The sequence below is a fragment of the Bombyx mori genome, chromosome 4 (assembly GCF_030269925.1).
Source record: "Bombyx mori chromosome 4, ASM3026992v2".
Classification (NCBI taxonomy): Eukaryota; Metazoa; Arthropoda; class Insecta; order Lepidoptera; family Bombycidae; genus Bombyx; species Bombyx mori.
Window position 1 is genome coordinate 15,567,841 of NC_085110.1, and position 22,969 is coordinate 15,590,809.

General features: G+C 37.4%; 5 protein-coding genes across 6 annotated transcripts in view; 3 read left to right on the forward strand and 2 right to left on the reverse strand.

The window, feature by feature from the left end:
* Positions 1–22,969, reverse strand: part of LOC134198821 (uncharacterized) — a 301,226-nt gene that overhangs the window by 75,537 nt on the left and 202,720 nt on the right. The window lies entirely within an intron of this gene.
* On the forward strand, positions 10,682–11,127 carry CPR65 (cuticular protein RR-2 motif 65; the record flags this gene model as incomplete). The annotated part of the gene is given in 1 exon segment (NM_001173221.1): positions 10,682–11,127. A coding segment is annotated over 1 exon segment (446 nt), but the record flags the coding sequence as incomplete, so codon positions are not given.
* CPR64 (cuticular protein RR-2 motif 64) lies at positions 12,554–13,522 on the forward strand. Its single transcript, NM_001173222.1, has 2 exons — positions 12,554–12,597; positions 13,095–13,522. Exons 1-2 carry the CDS (start codon positions 12,586–12,588, stop codon positions 13,458–13,460), a joined length of 378 nt encoding a protein of 125 aa, NP_001166693.1. The 5' UTR covers positions 12,554–12,585; the 3' UTR covers positions 13,461–13,522.
* CPR63 (cuticular protein RR-2 motif 63) lies at positions 16,474–17,555 on the forward strand. Its single transcript, NM_001173223.1, has 2 exons — positions 16,474–16,525; positions 16,943–17,555. Exons 1-2 carry the CDS (start codon positions 16,514–16,516, stop codon positions 17,477–17,479), a joined length of 549 nt encoding a protein of 182 aa, NP_001166694.1. The 5' UTR covers positions 16,474–16,513; the 3' UTR covers positions 17,480–17,555.
* CPR62 (cuticular protein RR-2 motif 62) lies at positions 18,841–20,527 on the reverse strand. The gene is made up of 2 exons (NM_001173224.1): positions 20,475–20,527; positions 18,841–19,977 (listed from the first exon to the last, which is right to left on the reverse strand). Exons 1-2 carry the CDS (start codon positions 20,484–20,486, stop codon positions 18,841–18,843), a joined length of 1,149 nt encoding a protein of 382 aa, NP_001166695.1. The 5' UTR covers positions 20,487–20,527.

Genomic DNA, 22,969 nt, shown 5'->3' on the forward strand with positions numbered 1-22,969 from the left:
GCTTTTACTGAAATTATTCTAAATTTTCCTGGGTTTTAATAAATAGTCAGTCTTCCTAAAACACATCATATATAATCAGATTTGTAACGTTTTGTAATTACATTTGTAATTAAGTTTCAAATTAAACAAATCTGATTAAAATATGAACAACAAGCTATCACAATAAAGACAGAAAACATTAAAATTAAGTACCGCTAAATTAAGCCCTTAAATCGATTGTACTAATTTTCATAAAACGAAAAATAATCTGAAGGTTTTTTGCAATCGTTACTAAAAACACGTTGGCCGTCGGCTATCCGCATTCTTATTAATATCGCTGAATCATTGACAGCCTCACCACGGCGCTACACATTGACTGTCGTTTACTAGAAGTCACGTGATGAGGATGTACCTAGTTTATTCTGAATCCAGTATTGCAGGTCGGGATGCTAATGATGAGTTACTGATGATGAATTACAAATCATATGTTCGAAGGCTTATCAGTTTTCAGTATCATTAAGAACATTAAAGCAATGGTATTTCGTGTCGGAAATATATGCTGACGAAAATTCTAAAATTTGTTTCTTAAATACATTATTTCGTAACATTTTTTGGTTAAAATTAATGTTTTCTATTCAAAATTTACCAAAATTATATATTTAACTTAAAAAAAAAACATTTATAGGAATTATTAGGTCGCTAATGTAATAAATTAATATAGTAAAAATAATTACATTAAACGTCTGTTTAAATGAACACCTCAAATTTTCAACCCATTTGACACTACCAATTCATCTCTGAAGGTGGGCGATTGTATTTATCACAGTCGTTACTAAGTAAAAACACTTTGAAACCAAATGGATTAGAATGTTTTTTACTCGTTAAAAATAGATTAAATAATCCTTAAGTTTTTCTGAGCTAAGCTCAGAGGCACATTCATTGTTACGCATTTATTTTAATCGTGCAAATGAAGTGGCAACTAAAGTACATAATTTAAGGTAAAACTATTTTTAGTTTAGTTTGTAGATATTATTCTACAAACTTAATTTCAACTCAGGACTAATTAAATTAACGTTTTCTAAAATATGATCTGGAAAACCTTCATTAGGATTGTTTGAGAGAGCGAGAAAATTTTTTTTTAGTAATCTGTGGGCTTACCTTGCGAATAAAATCACGCCTTCAAGGACGATTATCGAATTAAGGTGACTTTGTTTTTTTTAAACTTTATAACCGGTTGTTTTTATCCTTTATCAAGTTGAGAATCTATTTTTTATATGATAATGCTGGCACTGGGAAAGTATTTATATAGGATTATCTGATAACAGCCCAACTGAAAAGAGAAAGGTAAATTCAAGTAAAGGCGCCGGGTATCACAATTAACAAGGGCACATAGTTCCCTGAGTCGCGCTAAATAATAATTTAATAGTATAATTAGGCAGCTTAGGATTTAAAGTTTATCCATAAAGAACTGATAGAATAATGACGAAGAAAAAGTGAAGCTTAAACACAAGTTACACTATGTGGCTCTTACTTATGAAAATCGACCATTTATCTAGATTGATGACGTAGAATTTCAAATTACAGTAAAAATTAGCTAGTAAATTTTAAAAGTTAAAATCATTAACTTTGAAACGTGACAGTTACATTTCAAACATACCCTTAACTAATCGGAGTAAACAATACAAAGTTGTATTACTGTGCTACCTGCACTACAATGAAGATGCTACGTTCATTCATCCGAGATCATTGTCAGTTCATCGAACTTAGATGATGAGTATTGAATTAATTTTATTAACACAACATTATGTTGCTGTTTTATTAATAGAAATATACATGCTTTATTAATGCTATTTCATTCATATTTTTTGTTAAGAGTTTCATCTTCTCTGGTTTTCTGTGCAGATTAATGCGTATTTAAATTATCTTTCTGGAATTTACATTAGCATTAAAACGAATACCGTAATATTAAGAAAAAAAAATGGTTTTCCATCAGTTGTTTTTGTTGTATGATATTTATGAAAATTTTATTTATGGCATGAATTTTTTAATCATTCTGACTAGATATCGCGGTAAAAATATAATAATAATTTCCAAAAAAATAAAATCATAGAGTACATTGTTTTGTTGTAAATCATATTGAATTTGCAAGGTATTGGCTTGGTAAGACCTCAGATTTCATGACTATTGTTATAACTTACAACTAAAAGCATTGCATTTCTACCATAACCAATTGACAAAGTATTTTTGCTTGTACTAAATTGTTGCTTATTATAAAGACATTACAACATTATTTTATTACAAGGCAAAATTCGATTCTGCTCTGCTCCGGTATTTCCTGGACACCAAAATATTGATGAAATATAAGGTTGAAAATTTACTTATCGTCGCGAAAACAGTTGTTTTTTGATACAGCTACACGATTCTGAGCATATAAAACAAGACGGCTGCAAGCCTTATGTCAATAAATTAAAGTAGATCAAACCGATCGGTAATCATAATTACTTCAATTTTTTTTTATTGCTTAGATGGGTGGACGATCTCACAGCCCACCTGGTTTTAAGTGATTAACGGAGCCTCGACATCTATAATGTAAATGGTGCCACCTACCTTGACACATGAGTTCTAAGGTCTCATGTTTAGTACAACGGCTGCCCCCCCTTTTAAACCGAAACGCATTACTGCTTCATAGCAGAAATAGGCAGGGTGGTGGTACCTACCCGCGCGGACTCGCAAGAGGTCCTACCACAAGTAATTATGCAAATTATAATTTTGCGGGTTTCATTTTTATTACAGGGTGTTATTCCTTCACCGTGGAAGTCAATCGTGAACATTCAAGCCCGCAACTGATGGTAGCACCTCTTGGGAGTCCGCACGGGTAGGTACCACCACCCCGCCTATTTCCGCCGTGAAGCAGTAATGCGTTTCGGTTCGAAGGGTGGGGTAGCCGTTGTAACTATACTGAGATCTTAGAACTGATATCTCGAGGTGGGTGGCGCATTTACGTTGTAGATGTCTATGGGCTCCAGTAACCACTTAACACCAGGTGGGCTGTGAGCTCGTCCACCCACATAAGCAAAAAAAAAAAAGCCGCCGTAGTATTTAATAGTTCGTAGTAATTGATTCACCGCATTGAAGTAAAGGATAATTACCTTACATTTGACACCGCATAATATGAACTCTCACAGCAAGCTTAACTAATAAGTACCAGGCAAATAAAAATATAAAACTAGGGAAGAAAATAATATTAGAAAATGTAAAATTGCGTGCGGATAACAAGTATTAATAATATTAACTGGAGATGATTATATCAAATTTTCAGACACTTAAAAAAAGGGAAAGTAACAATAAAGCTATTGATTGGTGGAGTTTATGGGCCTCACAATGGGAATTGAGTGGTATTATCAACCCTAAATTCTAGTACTTGCCAATCGTTGTGTCGTTCTAAAATTTTATAATAGACTAGCGTCCCGCTCCGGCCGCTGTGACCAGTGAATTTACTGTACGTCTGATTTTAAATAATTAGTTTTGAAGGAAACATAAAAATATGTTATTTCATTTATTTGCACTTTAAAATGTACGTTACTTTTAAAATCAATTCGTACCCAAATAAAATATTTATAGAGTATTCTCAATAGGAAACAAAATTGATAGGTACAGTAAAGGACGCGGTTTTATCAGAGCGAAATTTTAATTTAAATAGTAACAAGATTTATTTTATCGGCCGTCTGGTGTCGTGGTAAGTGACATGGTCACTACACAAGGGGGTCGCGGGTTCGAATCCCGCCAAGGGAAGATATTTGTATGATAAATATAAATGTCTTTTCCAGAGTAATGGATGTATATTAAATATATGTATGTGTATAATAAAAATCTTACATTCATTTCCGTTATCTGGTACCTAGGCGGCACTGAAAATTTCGGGAATTGACGAAGTGACACAACATTACTATTTAAAAATGTATTTATTGCTTTTCGAAGTATTCTCCGCGAAATTTGACACATTTTTCCATACGATGAAACCAATCATTGAAGCAACCATTCCATTCGGTGGTTGGGGTCTCCAAAATGGCCGTTTTGTAGGCGTCCACAACTTCTTCAGGTGATGAAAATCTCTGTCCACGCAATTTATTCTTTATTTTAGGGAAAGTATAGAAATCATTAGGGCTTAGGTCGGGGCTGTACGGCGGATGGTCTAATAATTTTATGTTTTCTTGCTCTAAAAACTCTTTTGTTCTGTGCGCGGTGTGAGAACTCGCATTGTCGTGATGGAGGATGTTGCGGCGGTTGCAGTTCTCTTTACGGAGTTCAGAAACGACCTGTGGCAAACAAATGCTAGCATACCATTCTACATTAACCGTTCTTTGTCCCTCAAGAGGAATAGTCGTAACATGGCCGGTTTTGGAGACAAACGTGGCCACCATTTTTTTTGCAACACTCCATGAACGAACAATTTTTGTTGGCTTTAACTCATTTTCGAACACCCAAACTCGTGACTGGTTTTTTGTTTCGGGTTCGTACGCGTATATCCAGGATTCGTCACCTGATACAATGTTGTATACAGCATTTGAGGATCCTGCGTGAAATCTTTCGAGAGTTCTGACGCACCAAGTAACGCGAGCCGCTTTTTGCTTTTCACAGAGCGAATGCGGTATCCATCGGGAAAACAACTTTTTTACACCTAATTGCTCACGCAAGATTATTTGTATTTGACTCATGCCAATGTCTAAAGTTGCTTGAATTTCGCGGTATGTCACATGTCGATCTTCCTCAATCAGCTTACGCACAGCATCAACGTTTTCTTGGGTGACTGCAGTTTTTGGACGACCTTGACGGGGATCATCACTGAGCTTGACACGTCCACGTTGAAACTCAGCAAACCAGCGATAAATTGTGGTTTTGGATGGGGCTTCATCACCAAATGCAGAAATCATCCGGTCAACACACTGTTTTTGTGTTAAACCACTTCGAAAGTCATAATAAATCATCGCTCTTGAATTTTCTCGAGTCAATTCCATTTTCTCAACGACTACTTAAACAAGTTTGACAAAACCTCATGACAAGACCGAGAATCTTTTTTTAAATAAATAAATGATATTCGATTTTTCAAACCAAGGAGTTTTCAATTAAAAAGATTTTAATATGACAGGAACAGTGGAAATATTCCATTCCCGATACTTTTAGTGCAGCCCTCGTACCTGTAACACAAGTTCTTTACGAACTTATCACGGGACCAGTTAACGTGGCGTGATTGTTAGTAAATATTTATTATTTATTATTTATCGTCTTCCGGATTGACATAACATGAGCATCTGAGTGCTCAAGTCATGCAGCCCTGATACAGTTGATAGTCCTGATACTTTGTGTTGCATTAACAGTAGATAGCCCTGATACTTTGTGTTGCATTAAATTGCAGAAACAACAAAATAAATTTTTCGGATAAAAAGATCGAATGTTAATCGCATTTGAATTATAGCTATTAACTGGACCTGCATATCGGAAAGAGTACTACCAATTTCTAAGCAGTGGCTCAAAGATATTGTTCATTGTGAAAATCGTCCGATAAGGCACTGTTATTTAAAGTACCTAATTAATAAAATCAATTAAAAATAACCAGAGTATCCGCCCGCTATGTAATTAGCAATGTCCGCTACGATGAAAACTCAGCTTTTGTCCTTGCTTGAGATTTAAACGACCTCACCCGCACTCGGGTCCAATTACCTCACAATTTTATTATTACCTGCAGGATTGGCTCAAACTTAGATTGCCTTTTATGTTTAAATAGAACTCGGGATTTACTTTGTTCATAATGCTTCGCCATTTGTCGATTTTCATACCATTGTATTTATTCTTGATGCGAAAATTTAAATGTTTTTGCTTTTATAGCTGACGGAACTGAATCACTTTTTAATCTTAAGGAAGTGGAGTGTTTTGATAGTTGTTAGCATTCACGATTATTACTATCGGAAATATAAAAAAATAAAAACTCGTATGGAATCGAAGCTATTATGTATTCACAGTGACTATTAGAAAACTTATTTTAATGAAATGAAATATCTACTTTTTATACATATTAAAGAATCTCTTAATTTTCTAGTTAAACAGCAAGGCTTTACATATTAAAGTCATTTATTCCAAATGTACTTAGTAAGTGCTCCCACAACTTTCTCTCAAATTTAAATGTATATTCATCGAATTTTTAAATACTTTTCATTTTATCACAGGAAGTCAACCGTAGAAATTTTAAAATTATTAATTCTACCGTATTTTTATAGTGGTCAGTTACACTTATTTTTTTCCACATACATAAAATTTATAAGCTTGATATTCTGTAGGTTTGTTAACAATAAAAATACCTCGGATATTAGATTAAATAAGTTTTAAACACGTCTATCACTAGGAAAGACAACATCGAAAATCTTTACCCTTATTGACTTATCGTACGAAGTCTAAAATGTCGACGTCACACTAAACGCGTCATTACGGATCCTCCCGATCCATTAATGGTGCTTTTAGGTACCACAAGCACCGGTTACCGTCCTCGTCGAACCCGTCGCTTGTGATAAAGGGCTCGACGAGTGAATTAACCCATAGACACAGCCCACTGAGTTTCTCGTCGGATCTTGTCAGTGGGTCAGGTTTCCGATCCGGTGGTAGATTCTGCGAAGCACTGTTCTTTCTAGGGCCAGTGATAGCAACACTCCCGGTTTGAGCCCCGTGAGCTCACCTACACGTCAAGGAGAAGCTGAAATAGCCTCTCAAGGCTATCAGCATAGGCAGGAAAAAAAGTCTAAAATATCTACAACAAAACTCACATAAAGGAATGTGCGCCTAACATTCCTGCTGCCCCTAGCCGATTTCTTATGATGATAACTCGTCTATTTTCGAGCTAACGCACACTGACACTGTTAATGACAGCCATGATTACAGTGTACTTAATACTTACGAACGCCGTTATTTGATTTACCTTTGCCCCGGCCCTTGACTTCGAAATGCAGTTCATTGCCACGGTCGATCATTACGCTTCAGATGTGCATGATCATTAAATGTTACGTAACTGCATACGGATGGGCATATTGTAATTACACTACGTTAAAAAAAATCTGTAGACACACTTCAACACTACAACTTTTACCGAGTTAATTGTTGATGTAAGTAGTAATTGGTATGAAATAACTTTAATTTTGGACCACACCATTTGGGGTGGGAATTTGGGGTCGGATGACCCTGCAAGATTTATTCCCAGTTATTTATTCACATTTATTATTTAGTCTACTTGAAAATTACTCGTTGTATATTACTAATCGAGATTTCTACATTAAATTGCTACTTTTTTTTTATTTGCAATGTCTACGCCCAATTCAGCAAGATTCAAGTCATTTTAATCTCTTAAGCTGTAAGATTGTTTAGATTTACTAATCTCACTGTTAGTTCGCAGTTAGATAGTCGCTATAGAACAAGCACCACGTATCTTACCATTCCGTTACATAGCATATCCATAATATATAAAAAACCGTAATGAATATCGCACCGCTGGGAATCTCAGAACAGTAATCACGATGTTGCATTTTAATTATTTAATCATCGTTCTAGGTGTATGTGAAATTTGTATGACTGACGTTTCCGGGCCATGATTAATAAGACCCTTTTTTTTCACTTTGTATTAAATTATGGATTGGTATTAATTGCTATGTTCTCTCATCGTCGAACTCTCAGCCGTATAGCAGCTATCCAATCCTTCAAATAGGAGCATATATCTGCTTCGCATTCAGACAGATAACTCGCTCATTTTAACTCGCTGATCGCAAAGTTCAAATCCAGACGGATGGGTAACCCTAGATTTACTTTCCATAATATTACTATACTGAGACCTTAGAACTTATATCTCAAGGTGGGTGGCGCATTTACGTTGTAGATGTCTATGGGCTCCAGTAACCACTTAAACCAAGCTGGCTGAGAGCTCGTCCACCCACCCATCTACGCAATAAAAATAAATAAAAAAAAATTTTAAATCTAGAACACGCGTTATTTTAGCGAACATAGAAAGGACATACATTGTAAGAATAGATACATCGTTACACCAAATAAACCCACTTCGATAAAGCGGCACAACACGAGAACCATCTCATCGTGGCCGCCGGTAACTACATTCCCGATCCTGTGGAAAGAATGGAAAGCAGTCGACGTCGCCCCAAACACGTCATTTCGGATCCTCCCGATCCACTAACGGTGCTTTTAGGTACCTCAAGCACCGGTCATCGTTCTCGTCGAACCTGTAGCTTGCGACGAAGAGCTCGACGAGTAAATTAACCCTCAGACACAGCCCACTGAGTTTCTCGCCGGATCTTCTCAGTGGGTCGCGTTTCCGATCCGGTGGTAGATTCTGCGAAGCACGGCTCTTGCTAGGGTTCGTGTTAGCAACGTCGTCAGGTTTGAGCCCCGTAAGCTCACCTACTAGTTAAGGTTCCGCTGATATAGCCTCTCAAGGCTATCAGCTTAGGTAGGTTTAAAAAGAAAAACCAAATAAACCCGAAACATTAATACAAATAAAGGCATTATCAACACTCAATCAGAGCTTAAGCAGTAATAAAATTTCGTATCCTATAACTGGCTTTTATACTTCTTAATAGCAACAATGACATAAATAAATTTTACTGTACATACATACATGGTCTTAATAGCCCACGAATTACCGCGTAATGAATACTGCTCAAGAATTATTCCGCATTTCTAAAGCTGAAACTATTACGTGAAACGACTCTAATATAAATAATTAAGGTTGAGTTTACGATGGCAAACGTGGTTTTCCTAATTTAATTATTTCAATGTTTAAAATATACGTGATGTGGTTTAATGTCGCTGAGCAAGTGAAATGGCAAGTTAAATGCCGTTTAGGTGCAGTTTAGGTGGCCTCTTACAAGGTAGACTAGAAATCTGGTGGCATATGAGCTGTAACTAAATGGTGAGTGAGATTTAGGCTCACTTGGTGTTAATTGAAGTCGTCGTGGCCTTACGGATAAGACGTCCGGTGCATTCGTGTTGAGTGATACACCGGCATTCTAATCTCAGGCGGGTACAAATTTTTCTAATGAAATACGTACTCAACAAATGTTCACGATTGACTTTCACGATGAAGGAATAATAAAATAAAATAAAATAAAAAAATCAAACCCTCAAAATTATAAAATTGCGTAATTACTGGTGGTAGGACCTCTTGTGAGTCCGCACGGGTAGGTACCACCACCCCGCTTATTTCTGCCGTGAAGCAGTAATGCGTTTCGGTCTGAAGGGTGGGGCAGCCGTTGTAACTATACCTAAGACCTTAGAACTTATGTCTCAAGGTGGGTGGTGCATTTACGTTGTAGATGTCTATGGGCTCCAGTAACCACTTAAAACCAGGTGGGCTGTGAACTCGTCCACCCAGTAAAGCAATAAAAAAAATAAAAAAAACTTTGCGTTAAGTGGCTACTATTTCGATAGTCTACTTCAAGACAGATATAACCAGAAAGGTGGTACATAGCCATTCGGGATTACACTATACACTAGTGGTAAACGTTCCGTGTGATCCCGGTTTTTTTTATTGACCTTGTAGGCAGACGAGCATGGCCCACCTGATGGTGAATGGTTACCGTCGCTACTAGACTTCACCAATTTCAGGGGTAGAGCCAAGCCGCTACCTACCCTATTACCAGCACTATCATCGTTTCTTTTCTAACTACATAGCATCAACAGCTCCTATCTTCGGCACATGACGTTTTACAAGCTCACATGAGTGATTAAGACAATTTTTTACACTACTCAATAAAAAAACAATGTTTTCAAATTTGGAAGATAAGTCAGTCATTGTGTCAATAATATAGGTATATTCTGAGGTGTGCATTGACGATCTCTTTTTGATATAAACGGTTCTAGAAAGGACTTTTTTTTAAATCTACTATATTTTACCACAGTATATTAATGTACCTTAATTTTCAACACTTAAGGTACATATTATTAAATCTATTTTAAATCTGTAAGCCTAGACCTAACGCTCTGATTGGCATAGAAATCCAATACCATTGCGATTTCGGGATCAATTTTCATTTTCATCGCATATAAATACTGGTCGATTTATTCTAAAATCAAACAACAGACGGTTTCTTCGATAGAAACATCTCTTCTAATCAAAATGATGCAAAAGGTGAGTTTTTTTAATAGCTCTTGGTGTACAATTCATTATATCTTTGTGCGTCAAAGCAAAATCGCTGTCTTTTTTAACAATCTATTTTATTTTTGGTGACTTTGGATAAACAGAAACATAATTATATAGCTACCAAAGCTCGAAATCTCAATTGTATTCCAAGGCTGCAAAAAAAAAGCATCCACAAAAATCTGTTCAGAATGTTTCATCTATACTATCTATACTAATATTATAAAGAGGAAAGATTTGTTTGTTTCGAATAGGCTCCGAAACTACTGGACCGATTTGAAAAATTCTTTTTCCATTAGAAGCCGACATTGTCCCTGATGAACATAGGCTACTTTTTAATTTTTTTTTTATTTTTTTTTTGATTTCATGTGTGTTTTAATGTTTCCGAAGCGAAGCGAGGGCGGGTCGCTAGTACATAATAAACCTTCCTTAACTCCATCCTTCTCAAATCCTTAATGATGGAGCATTTTAAGTTAATTGAACTGAAATTCGAAACTGAATAATCCCTCCTTTTGTAGATCACCTTTTTTTCTGGACTGATCCTGTCAGCAACTTGCATGGTGTTGCACCAGCAACAGCCACTGATACCGCAGGTTCAATATGACAATCCGAATTACAACTTCGCGTATGACGTCAACGACGACTATACCGGGGATATCAAGAGTCAGCAGGAAAGCAGACGAGGTGACACTGTATTGGGCCAGTATTCTTTGCTTCAACCGGACGGAATCAGGAGAACTGTGGATTACAGAGCCGACGACCACGCTGGTTTCCAAGCTAATGTCAACAGCCAAGGCCTACCTGTATCCCAACATGCCAATGTTGGCTATCCTGCTTCGGATCCTCAACTGAATCAAGTCTACCAACATGCAACCCCAACCTCTTCTCCAATCCCAGTAGCAGTATCTAGGACATCGTATGTTCAGACCATTTCAAGTCATGGACACAATCTGTGGGCTTAATTATCCATTACTCGGGTTTGCTAAACGTTCAATGTTAACTCTAGTTTGCATTTATATTTCTATGTAGTCAGTAAGTGAACGATATAATACGTAATTGAGCACCGGTCCGGCTGACCTTGCAGCCACGCACTTATTAAAAAGGAAATTGGTTTTTGTGGCGTAACTCATTTCTATCGTACCATATTTGAAATATGTATGTATGTGTTTATATATTTTTTCAATTAAATAAACTTGAAGCAAATTGTCTGTTGTTTAATTAAGCAAAACAAATTAGTTTCCAATTGAATCTATTCGTCGGGCCATGTTTCTTGAGATAGACGCAAAATAGATTCGAATGGAAATGAATTAGTGTTCGCATTAGAAGTAGGAACAAAATGCGAGGAAGGTTAGTTTTGTTATTAATGGCTGCCTTAATGATCGCAATCCAAACGCAGATACTGCAAATATCAATATTATTTCACTACAATTACAATTTAATGTTTCAATTCTAACGATGTTTTAATATGAAATAAATTTAATTTATACCATCACTACTAGATTTGCTTCTTCTGCTTCTAAGTTCGAAAATAATTTCAACCTTAAAGAAAAACCATTTGATTATTGGCCCAAAACTGTCTATGTTTTCATTGAATCGAATTCCATTTCTATACGGAAATGATGTGTTCCATTCAAAAAGACGATCCCAACCATGATCATAATATTTGATTCGGCGAATGTCGGATATTAGAATGAGGTAAAATTTGTCCGTGATTTTAGTATACCTTACATCTAAATCAGACTACTTAGTAATTTGTTATGATGCGATTTTTTTGTTTTTTGTGAAAAAACAATCTTATTAAACCATATTTTAGGTAAAATCTATGACTCAAACCATTGTTATTTTATTACGGAGTTAAGTGAAAGAATTCACGAACCGCCTGAAGACAAGTGACAACCAAAACCCATAGACATCAGATACCATGAGACAAGAGGCCTTAAATGTATTGTATCCAGTAAGCGCTAATTGGCAATCGCAGTGCACCGATATAATTCTTAGAAAAGGCTACTACCTAATCTCTGATTAATTCCTCGGTCGCCTTTTACGCTACGGGAAGATACATGGGGTGATACCTTGTAGCCTCTAGGCTCATACCACTATAATCTGCCTTTTTTTTGGGCACGAATATGTAATCATGGCACCGATAAAGCAAACATAAGTGACAATTGCATTGATAATACACGTGAAGCTCAGTACAAGTCAAACGAGTTCATAAATAACCATAATATAAGGAGAGCTTTATTGAGTGCATCGTCCTCAAGCGGTCTTGATCTTTAGTAGCTTCCTTAATATCTTGTAAAAAGTATTTTAAAAGTAGATCTGGAATGTTTGCTTTTTATATATAAAGTGGGCTACATTGCGTTAGCAATATCATACCTCTTGGATATCCAGACAAAGTCACAACTGAAAATCTAGACAAAATGGTTGCCAAGGTAAATTTTAATAAATTCTGTTTTAAAATGTATCATAATTTAAGAATTCAGCAGAGACTTATGTGTCGTTTCATCACCAAAAAAATGTTGACATGGAAATTTTGGTTGAATTTGTCGAATTTAATTTGGATTTTGTAATTAGCAGATTTTTCTTTGAAAAAATAAACACGTCGTAAGAAGTACACGTCGTAAAAAAAATTTTTTTATTTAGTTTGAAGCAAGCGGTAACAAGTTTGAGGTTCTTTCAACTATAACCCAAAGCTTTTTATGCCACCTAGTGCTGGGATATAAAGTCGGTCACGTCAGTACGTAAGACCTAATCCGAATTTTGCAGCCAAAATTAAAACCAAAAACACTGCTGTTGATGAGCTCAGCTCTCCGACGAAACTCGAATTACAGGCCACACAAGACTATCCGACCTTATACGCTATTTAAATCACACTTTAAACCACTTAATAAAAATTAGGCAAATAGTTTAATAAGGCGTATTTTCGCAGTTCTTCATCATCCTCGCCCTGGTGGCCGTCGCTAGCGCCGGTGATTACTCCAACTTCGCATACAGCGTCGCGGATCCTTACACGGGCGACTTCAAGAACCAGGTGGAGAGCCGACTGGGAGACAACGTGAAGGGTCAGTACTCGCTGCTGGAGTCTGACGGTACTCGCAGGACGGTCGACTACGCCGCCGGAGCCGAAGGCTTCAACGCTGTGGTCAGGAAGGACCCCGCCTTGCTCGCCGCTGCTCCTCTCATCTCCACCCCTTACGCCTACGCCGCACCCTATGGACTCCCTTACTATGCTAAATTCGGTGCTCTCCCATACAACGGCTACTTCCCTTACAACTACAAAGGAATCCTTTACTGAAACAGAACGCGTTTGAGCTTGTAAATAAATATTTTGATGGTTCACATTGTCTATGCATTCCTACTTTTATTTTTAATACAATTTTAAACACATACTTGAAATAATGTTTTTCATTGAATTGCTATTTAAATATTTTCTTTTGTGTTTTTGTTGCAATTATGTTTTTTTTTATTACAAATATTAAAATTACATTTCGATCCTTATTTTTATGTTCTCTCAATTTCAATTTATAAAACATGAACAATTTTAAAATAATCATATTGAGGCATTAAGTCAATAGAAGCTTTAATTAAGACTAAAAAAATTATACTACCTATAACACAACGGTATGAACCACCAATATTTGACAAATGCCAACATTTTTAAATATTATGATTCAATCTCATAGGATATTTATTTACATAGCTTTTGGCTGTGATTTTTGTAGCCTTAAAATATGGGCATTGTAAATTATACTTTTATAACGATTTCATGATGAACGGAAACAAAAGGTACTACCGAAATTTTCTTTATACTTTATTCCTTTTATATAAGCTAAGCAGCTTTTACTACTAGCTCCAGTGTGCAGTGGCTAGGATGTGTTCCTGACTTGGCCGATGTATATGGCCGACTTTTTTTCCCTACCTATGCTGATAGCCTTGAAAGGCTATTTCAGCTTCGTCCTAACATTTAGGCTCATGGGGCTCAAACCGGGAGTGTTGCTAACACTGGCCCTAGCAAGAGCAGTGCTTCGCAGAATCTACCACTGGATCGGAAACGCTACCCACTGAGAAGATTCGGCGAGAAACTCAGTGGGCTTATGGGTGACGGTGAATACTCACTAGTAGTAGAAACCAGTACTTTTGACAAAATTAATAACTGTGTGCAATGACACATAAAGCCAAAAATGAAAAGACAATTTCAACAAAACATAAATGACATCAATCATCAAGATTTAGAAAAGTATATATTATTATTTATTTACCGATTTGTAATCGAAACCGTTTATTTAAAGACATCCTACCTTTCATGATGGGTTATAGTGAATTCATGCGTAAAAGTAATTTTGTAGTTCAAAATTAATGAGAACTTTTCTTTAAAATATTTATAATCGCTTTTTTAACTGAGATCTAACTTCTATTTACTAAGTCGATATCTTCGAAAATTTTTGTATGTATCTAGAAAAATATGGTGGCAATACAATTAAGATTTTGAACTGATGTCTCAAGAAGGGTAGCCATTCACATTGGAGACTTTGGACCCAAGCAACCGGTTGATGTATCGCAGGAAATCCTCAGCTCATCTTTGGCGATAAAAAATAACCAACAGAGCCGCTATTGCCAAACAAACGCTGAGTATTTTTGGGTTGCTCTTGCAAAAAAATATGTGTAAAAGAGTCATTAGTTCAATGTTAATCAAGATTAGATAATCACAGTACAAGCATATTCATGTTTAATGTATTTTTATACAAAAATTCTCGTTATATTTTGTAGTCATTATGAAACAGTACTCGTTAACTGATAAACATTATTTGGTAAAGTTATTAATTGCAACTAGCTGAAACCGTTGCCATGAATTATGATAATGGGCCTTATCTGATTCCTTAAAGTGACCAGATACGCAGGGAAGCTAAGGTGACAAACAGCATATATAAAATCCCAATCTAAAATAATAGTTTACATAAAATATGTATTACTCGTAGAACAAATAGCTTTTAGCCAGATGACAAGCATGTACTGAAAAAGTCCGATGTCAGGCTTTCATCAAGGTGTTCTAATGACTCGGCTGGATTACAGAAATTAGATTGGGGATCGCACTGCCAGTAGCTGTAGCAAGCCTCCAAACTGGAGATTTAGCTCCAGTGGTAAATAGGGAGGTTCGGAACAAAAATCGATCAATCCGATGTGACATTTTTTCAATAATGTATAAAGTTTTTATATGGGTTTTCGAAGACACAGATAATAAGCCAATTTCATCGGCAATGGCAATTTCTATACTCCTATCGACACATTAGTGAAATGAGTACCTTATAAGAAATTACAAAAAATAAATAAATGAAAGAATCGATTTTTGATCAGTTTGAAATCAGATAATTTGCCGTTTCGTCTTAGTCTAGTCGGCGAGATGGTTATTTTGTGAGCCCAAAAAATTTACCAAATAACGGACCTCTTTAGGTTTTCTGGTAGTGAACAAATGTAAAATACTATACCTTGACTGACTATCTATCTATCTATAAGCACACAGGCGTCCAGAGCTGCACAGAGTGTATTGTATCCAGACAAATAGACCGAAGTCCTGTCTATACGGCTATGACAAATGGGACAGCCACTATGCAGTAAAATTCAGACTAAATTTTCGTGGGTGGCCAATGTTTACGTTATATCATACATGCACGTATAGTATGGATGTATGTATGTATTTATCAGCTTCCATGATCAGCAATGAAAACCAAATAAACCCTGATGAACTTGCCTACCTATCTTCAGCAATAAAGTTTCCCTTAAACGCTGAATTAAATACAGCAATTAAATTACGAACAGTTTCCACCTGATTCCAAATTCCGATTTCCGAATTAAGAACAGTTACCACCTTTACTGGTGGTAGGACCTTTTGGGAGTCCGCGAGGGTAGGTACCACTACCCTGCCTATTTCTGCCGTGAAGCAGTAATGCGTTTCGGTTTGAAAGGTGGGGCAGCCGTTGTACCTATACTGAGACCTTAGAACTTATATCTCAAGATGGGTGGCGCATTTACGTTGTCTATGGGCTCCAGTAACCACTTAACACCATGTGGGCTGTGAGCTCGTCCACCCAATTAAGCAATATAAAAAAAAACCTAAAGTTGAGTAGAGAACTATAATTTAACTGCAATTAAACTCCTTTGTTCCGCATAGTTATTCGTCGACTGACAAATTTGTTCGGTTAAACCCTCGACGCGGTGACCTAGAGTGGTACATATCTTTTACTTCCTATTATTAGCTCGGAACGAGTGCGCAGGACCGACTATAAAAAGACAAATAAAAACCAGGATTAATCATTCACAGTCCACTGTGCAGCAAAACCGTACCTATTCAAAATGGCAGCTAAGGTAAATCACATTTATGTTACAGTTTACGGAAATTTAAATCGAGCTTTCTTTTGCAGTGGCGTGCGTGAGAGATTATTATTGTGAATTAATGTTAAACCTGAAAGTTCAAATATTCGAATGCGTACTTTTGTTTTATTTTATTTATTGTAATTGTGAATTATGGCACTTTCTTTTTCTATATTAAGATTTGAAACAAGTCGTTTTGCATTTAAAGTTGGTCTAGATTACGTTTGTTCTGGATTCAAATATTAATAGTTCGAAAACTTTGTAATTTGGAGCGACTAGTATCTATTCCAAAAAATATTCTCTATTTCTATTATAATGCCATGAAAAGTGTTAAATATATTTTTTTGAGAAATCTACATATTTCTTGATCGTTTGATTGGAAATGTAGTTAATGTATTATTTCTTGAACAGTTCGTCGTTGTTGCTTTCTTGGTCGCGGCCGCTCACGCTAGCGCGATTCATGGCGACTACACCAGCTTCTCCTACGGCGTGTCAGACCCCCACACCGGCGACGTCAAGAGCCAGCACGAGACCCGCGTCGGTGACAGCGTAGTAGGACAGTACTCTCTCTTGGAATCTGACGGTACTAAGCGCACTGTCGACTACGCTGCTGATGCTCACTCTGGATTCAACGCCGTCGTGCGCAAGGACCCCGCTCTTGTACACACTCCCGTTCTGGCCCACTCTGCGGTGGTCGCGCCCTTGGCTCATTCCGCTGTGATCGCTCCTGTAGCCCACTCAGCCGTTGTTGCTCATGGCGCTCACTTGGGTTACGGTCACGGAGCTTCGTTGGCCTATGGCGCTCCTTTGGGCTACGCTCACGGAGCCATCGCTACCCCTCTCGCCCACGCCGGTCCCCTCGCATACTCCGCCCCCCTCGCTCACGATGTGGCCTATGGAGCGCACGGTCTATACGGTGGACATCTTGGCTACTCCAAACTCTACTAGATAATTATTGAAATGGTAGTGAATGTTATGTCTGACGATAAATGCTGTGATTTAATAAAGAAATGTAAATAAATTATTATTGTGTTTTAATCAATTTAATGGGTACTCATTACACCATTAATTTAACATACTTTGTTGCATACATAAAGTACAACAATAATTTTTTTTATTTTAGTTTTATACTCTATTTTATAATAAAAAATTTACAATGCCGATCTCGACATTTATAATGGCCCCTTGGCCTTGTACCTTTACATGTACATGTAATGTACCTTTACAATACACAAAAAAAAAAGAACTAATAAATTTATCCAATTAACCTTATTAACATTCCTAAATCTGCCTTTTTAAGTTCTATACAAATCCAATTTTATAGGTTTACCACTACTGCATTAATTATACTACATATAATATTAATAACGAATAAGATGTGCCAAGATAGTAAAACTGTATATAATCCTCACTAAAATGATAACTGCTATTACAAGTACAAAATTGAGTTCGGAACCTCGTGTGTTAAGGGCGGCGGCGTTTACATTATTGCCAAAGATGCTCATATAGCTGACGAATGTAAGACATAAACATGTTAAAACAGTGCACGATTCTTTAGTAAATTTTTTAATTTCTCATAAATTTACAAAAATCGTTGACCTTTGCAACGCAATTTAATGAGTCGTAACAAAGACTGACTGCTAATCCAGATCCCACGAGGTCACAAACAATATTCACAAGCGTTTGGAAACACCGCACCGTTTCATAATTCAATGATCTCAAAATTAACTGCACCTTTGTTTAATGTCTTCATTGATAACATCTAAAACGGCCGGAATGTTGAAACACGAGAAACAACACGATTGAAGCTTAAGCAGCGTGTCAGTATGCATATTCTAGTAAATTTACTAATTGAGGTGAATATTCTTAGTCTGTTTATAAATATGTATAATAAATAAATAAATAATAAATAAATATTTACTAACAATCACGCCACGTTAACTGGTCCCGTGATAAGTTCGTAAAGAACTTGTGTTACAGGTACCAGATAACGGAAATAAATGTAAGATTTTTATTATACACATACATATATTTAATATACATCCATAACCCTGGAAAAGACATTTATATTTATCATACAAATATCTTCCCTTGGCGGGATTCGAACCCGCGACCCCCTTGTGTAGTGACCATGTCACTTACCACTACACCAGACGGCCGTTGATTCGATATAAAATTATCTGTCGGCTCTCCCGGAATATTAAATAGAAGTGAGAGGGAATCAGCAGTGACGTATTAAAAGCAATTTATTTTTAAAAATATTTTTATTTCGTAACAGTATCAGACCTTGCAGTTCAGACTTTAATTAATCACCAGCCGAGTCTCGGGTTATAGCCTAATCCACGGCTATATACTCCGGCAGCCAAAGGGTTGGCTAGAGCACCGTGTGGGAGAGCACTGTTAGGAGCCCATCCTGCACCGTTAGCCAATGCTGCATTAGGCGCCCAACCAGCTCCATGAGCTAAAGGTCCACCAAAATTAGGGGCGCCATATACACCATATCCAGCTGGTCCACCGAATCCACTTTGACCATACGCACCGTGTCTGCCATAGGCACCGCCATATGGATAAGCACCCCCATTAGGATAAGCACCCCCACTAGGATAAGCACCCCCATTAGGATAAGCACCAGGTCCGTTGTGCAAGATGGTATGTGAGTAAGATGAAACAGAGGGAGCACCATGTCCATAGTTGAGACCGTTGGGGAAACCACCGAGGTTACCTACTGCACCACCGTGGCCGAAGCCTAAGGAGCCCGGGAAGGCACCGTGACCGAGAGGACCGGCAGCTCCAAAAGGACCGACGGCACCAAAAGGCGCAACGGAAGCACCATGAACAAGGGGACCGGCTGCAGCGTGGTGTCCAGCGTGGCTTATTGGGTTAACTGATGCCAAAGGATTAACCGGTGTCAAGGAAGGTACTGGAGCTAATGGGACCGATGCGGCACCATGAGCATGTGCTATTTTATTTGCATGAGCTACTTTAGCAGCATGATCGGCCGCGGCATGTGCTGCAGCCGCTTGGTTTGCATGACTCAAATGTCCCGCTGCAAGAGGTGCAGCGTGAGCCAGCGGATTGACACCAGCTAACGGAGAACCATGAACTAGTGGAGAAGCAGCGGCTAATGGAGCATGGGACAGTGGTCCAGCGCTAGCTAATGCAGCAGCATGAGATAGAGGAGCACTAAGTGCTGTGTTTCCGAGAGGTCCAGCGGGTTCCTTGTGTACTACGGCCTTAAAGCCAGTAGCGTCGTCCGCGGAATATTCGACGACGCGCTTGGTCCCGTCAGCTTCGAGGAGCGAGTATTTGCCGACCACGTTTCCGCCGACACGGTTTTCCTGTTGATCCTTGACGTCTCCGGTGTTCGGGTCCGACACTCCATATGAGAAGCTCGAGTACCCACCGCTGGCTCTCACTGTTGCCACCAGCAAGGCGAATACGAGGAACTACAAATTTAACAAACATTAACTTATTAATCTAATTTATAAATCTAATTTAAAATTTAATAAAAAATCGAATTTATTGTTTAACGATGTTACGAATCGAGCAATTTTTTTCGTGCTAATTCGTGAGCCTTTAGAAGTCCTGCTTCTATTATTGCGTTTCTAGATACAACAGTGACCTAATATTCCAATAAATTCCAGTGACCACTGTAGTGGATCCTGAACTCTTTTTTATATTTTTTTATTGCTTAGTTGGGTGGACGAGCTCACAGCCCACCTGGTGTTAAGTGGTTACTGGAGCTCATAGATATCTACAACGTAAATGCGCCACCCACCTTGAGACATAAGTTCTAAGGTCTCAGGTATAGTTACAACGGCTGCCCCGCCCTTCAAGCCGAAACGCATTACTGCTTCACGGCAGAAATAAGCAGGGTGGTGCGGACTCAAGAGGTCTTACCACCACTCCTCGACAACATCAATAAAAATGCGAATTTAAGTACCTTAACTGCCATGATGTTTTACTTGTATCCGTTTCGAACCTGAGCTCTGAACTGAATCAACCCCGCACTAATCTAATATTTATATTCACACGATATCTTCACATCGTCTTTTTGGGGGCCAAAGTAGGAAATTACGCGTTACACAGAACGCTCTGACGAAACATCTGCTTTCAGAGGTTAATTACCATCTGAAATGAGTATCTATTATGTTAATTGTCAGTTTTAATTATGAAGATCGAGTGTAACATTGATGCTGCTAGTGCAGATAAGTTTGTTTTTTTATACAAATTCTCATAGACAAGTTAACAATTATTATGGTACGAACCATTGTTCAGTTAAGTTATACGTTGGTAAGTAAACATTTCTTTGAAAACATCAAGATTTGATGATTATATTATGTTATTGGAAACCTTTGATACGAGTCATCATTTGATTCGAGTTTGAATCCATATTTGCTTTTAAGTTTATACCATTAACTAATCTACCTGATAGCCTGAAAATACAGCTATCCTGCTCATTTCAATGGTGAAGCAATCAATCGTTCAGAGCAATTAATACAAGTTAGCAAGTAAAGCAAGTCCATATATTTGAAACCAAAACAGCAATTTCCACGTCTTTAAATCCAGGAACCGCTTTATTTCATGGGTAGAGACGTTGTGGTGTGATCTGCTTATCGCTTTAATAAGAAAAAACAGAATAGAAATAATATTTGTGCATGTCGATTGTTTGATCCGAACCCAGCCCCTTCGTGGCAGCCTAGGGCTTCGGAATACCAGCACGAGGTGCCCGTCGAACACATGCCGGGACCCGCGGCACCGTACTTTCTTAACAAAATATTGGCTTATCATTCATCGGCCCTCGTCGAATCACGCCGTATCACATAGGAAGAAGGCTTTAGGGTGAGGATGGATAAAGAAGGAAGTGATGATGAAAAACCGTAGCAAAACCGTAGTAAGACCGTCACACGTGTATAGGCACCGTTCCGTTCGAGAGGCAAGAAGAAGTGACAGATGTCAATTCGTGAATCAGTGTCAATTTGAACCACTCTTCACAGATTAGTTTGGAACATTATAGATTGGTTTCGAACGTCGATAATTAGAATTTCATTGATTCGTAAAACTCCTACGATCGTACTCCACCTTTTTTGTGAACTCGAAGCTGAAACACACGAACGTGCTTCATAATATATCCTCATCATCATCATATTCAGCAACTTGTTACTCACTGCTGCGCATAGGCTTCCCCCTTTTAATGCCTGAACGTTCCATCTCCCGCCATTCTCATCCACGTCTGCCCCATCGTCCTAACTATACCATCGGTCCATAGTACCATAGGTCTTCTCGCACTTCCACGATGTGATATCGGCCACCATTATCAATATCCTACTCCATCTATTGTCGTTTCGTCTCCCTAAATATCCAGCCCACCCATATTTCATATCTGGTACTCTCTTACCAACATTTGTAACATTTGCTTTATGTATACCCTATATACCTTATTCTGGAAGCAGTAAATGGTTGAAATGAGGATACTCTGTTCAGGAAGAATTAAGGAATGTAGTTGTAGGGTTTTTTTTTACCATTCTAATAAGGTATTATTGGGGAAAACTTGAAAAGTTGCACGGAATATGATAATTGATGATGATAATTCATTTCAATTAAAAATTTAACGCAAAAAGTTTAGCCCTATGTAGATCAATCAATATCATCAGTTTTACGGTTTAAATTTTATAACAATTACTACTAATTTTTATAAAATTGATTATTATGTAGTTTCTACATCCACGACCCGCTGGAAGGCTTCTCAAATTAGACATACTTAAGCTCCATATACAGAAGGAATATAGAAAAAATAATTTCCTACATTTTTTTACAAACACATTTAAAAAATAAGACTTTGAATCATGAAAAATTATAATCATGGATTACAGTAACATTGCGACCATGAAGCGACGACTAGTTTTAAAAGGCATTTATGTTTTAAAAACTATATCATGGTTAAGAATTTATAGAGCTAGCTTTGATTTATAGATACAAAATTACTGATTAAAGTTCTCTAATTCGCATTTAATTAGCTTCAAGTATTTTAAAAGCGAAAGTTAAGATTTTCCTTGAATCTATCGTTTAGACCATATTCTTCCTGCAATAAAGCACATTGCGTATTCGCCTCATTAATACGAGGATGCGCGTATATAAAGCGAGTTATGTTAATAACATTCATCACTACACACAGACAACAATTCAGCAATGTACTCAAAGGTACTTGTATGAGAACTTAAAAATCGCACTAATTCTATAAGTAATGTAGTTATTGTGTTACTAAAAAAAATATTTTAATGTTTTTATTCTTACAATTGGGCAGGCGAGTTCACGATTATCAGTCCATGGACATCGCAATGTGAATGTCATCACCCTTGTGACATTATGTCGAAGTCTGTATGTGTCGACTGTTCGCTAATCAAACTTTTGGTTGGATCTTATACAGGTTCACAATAT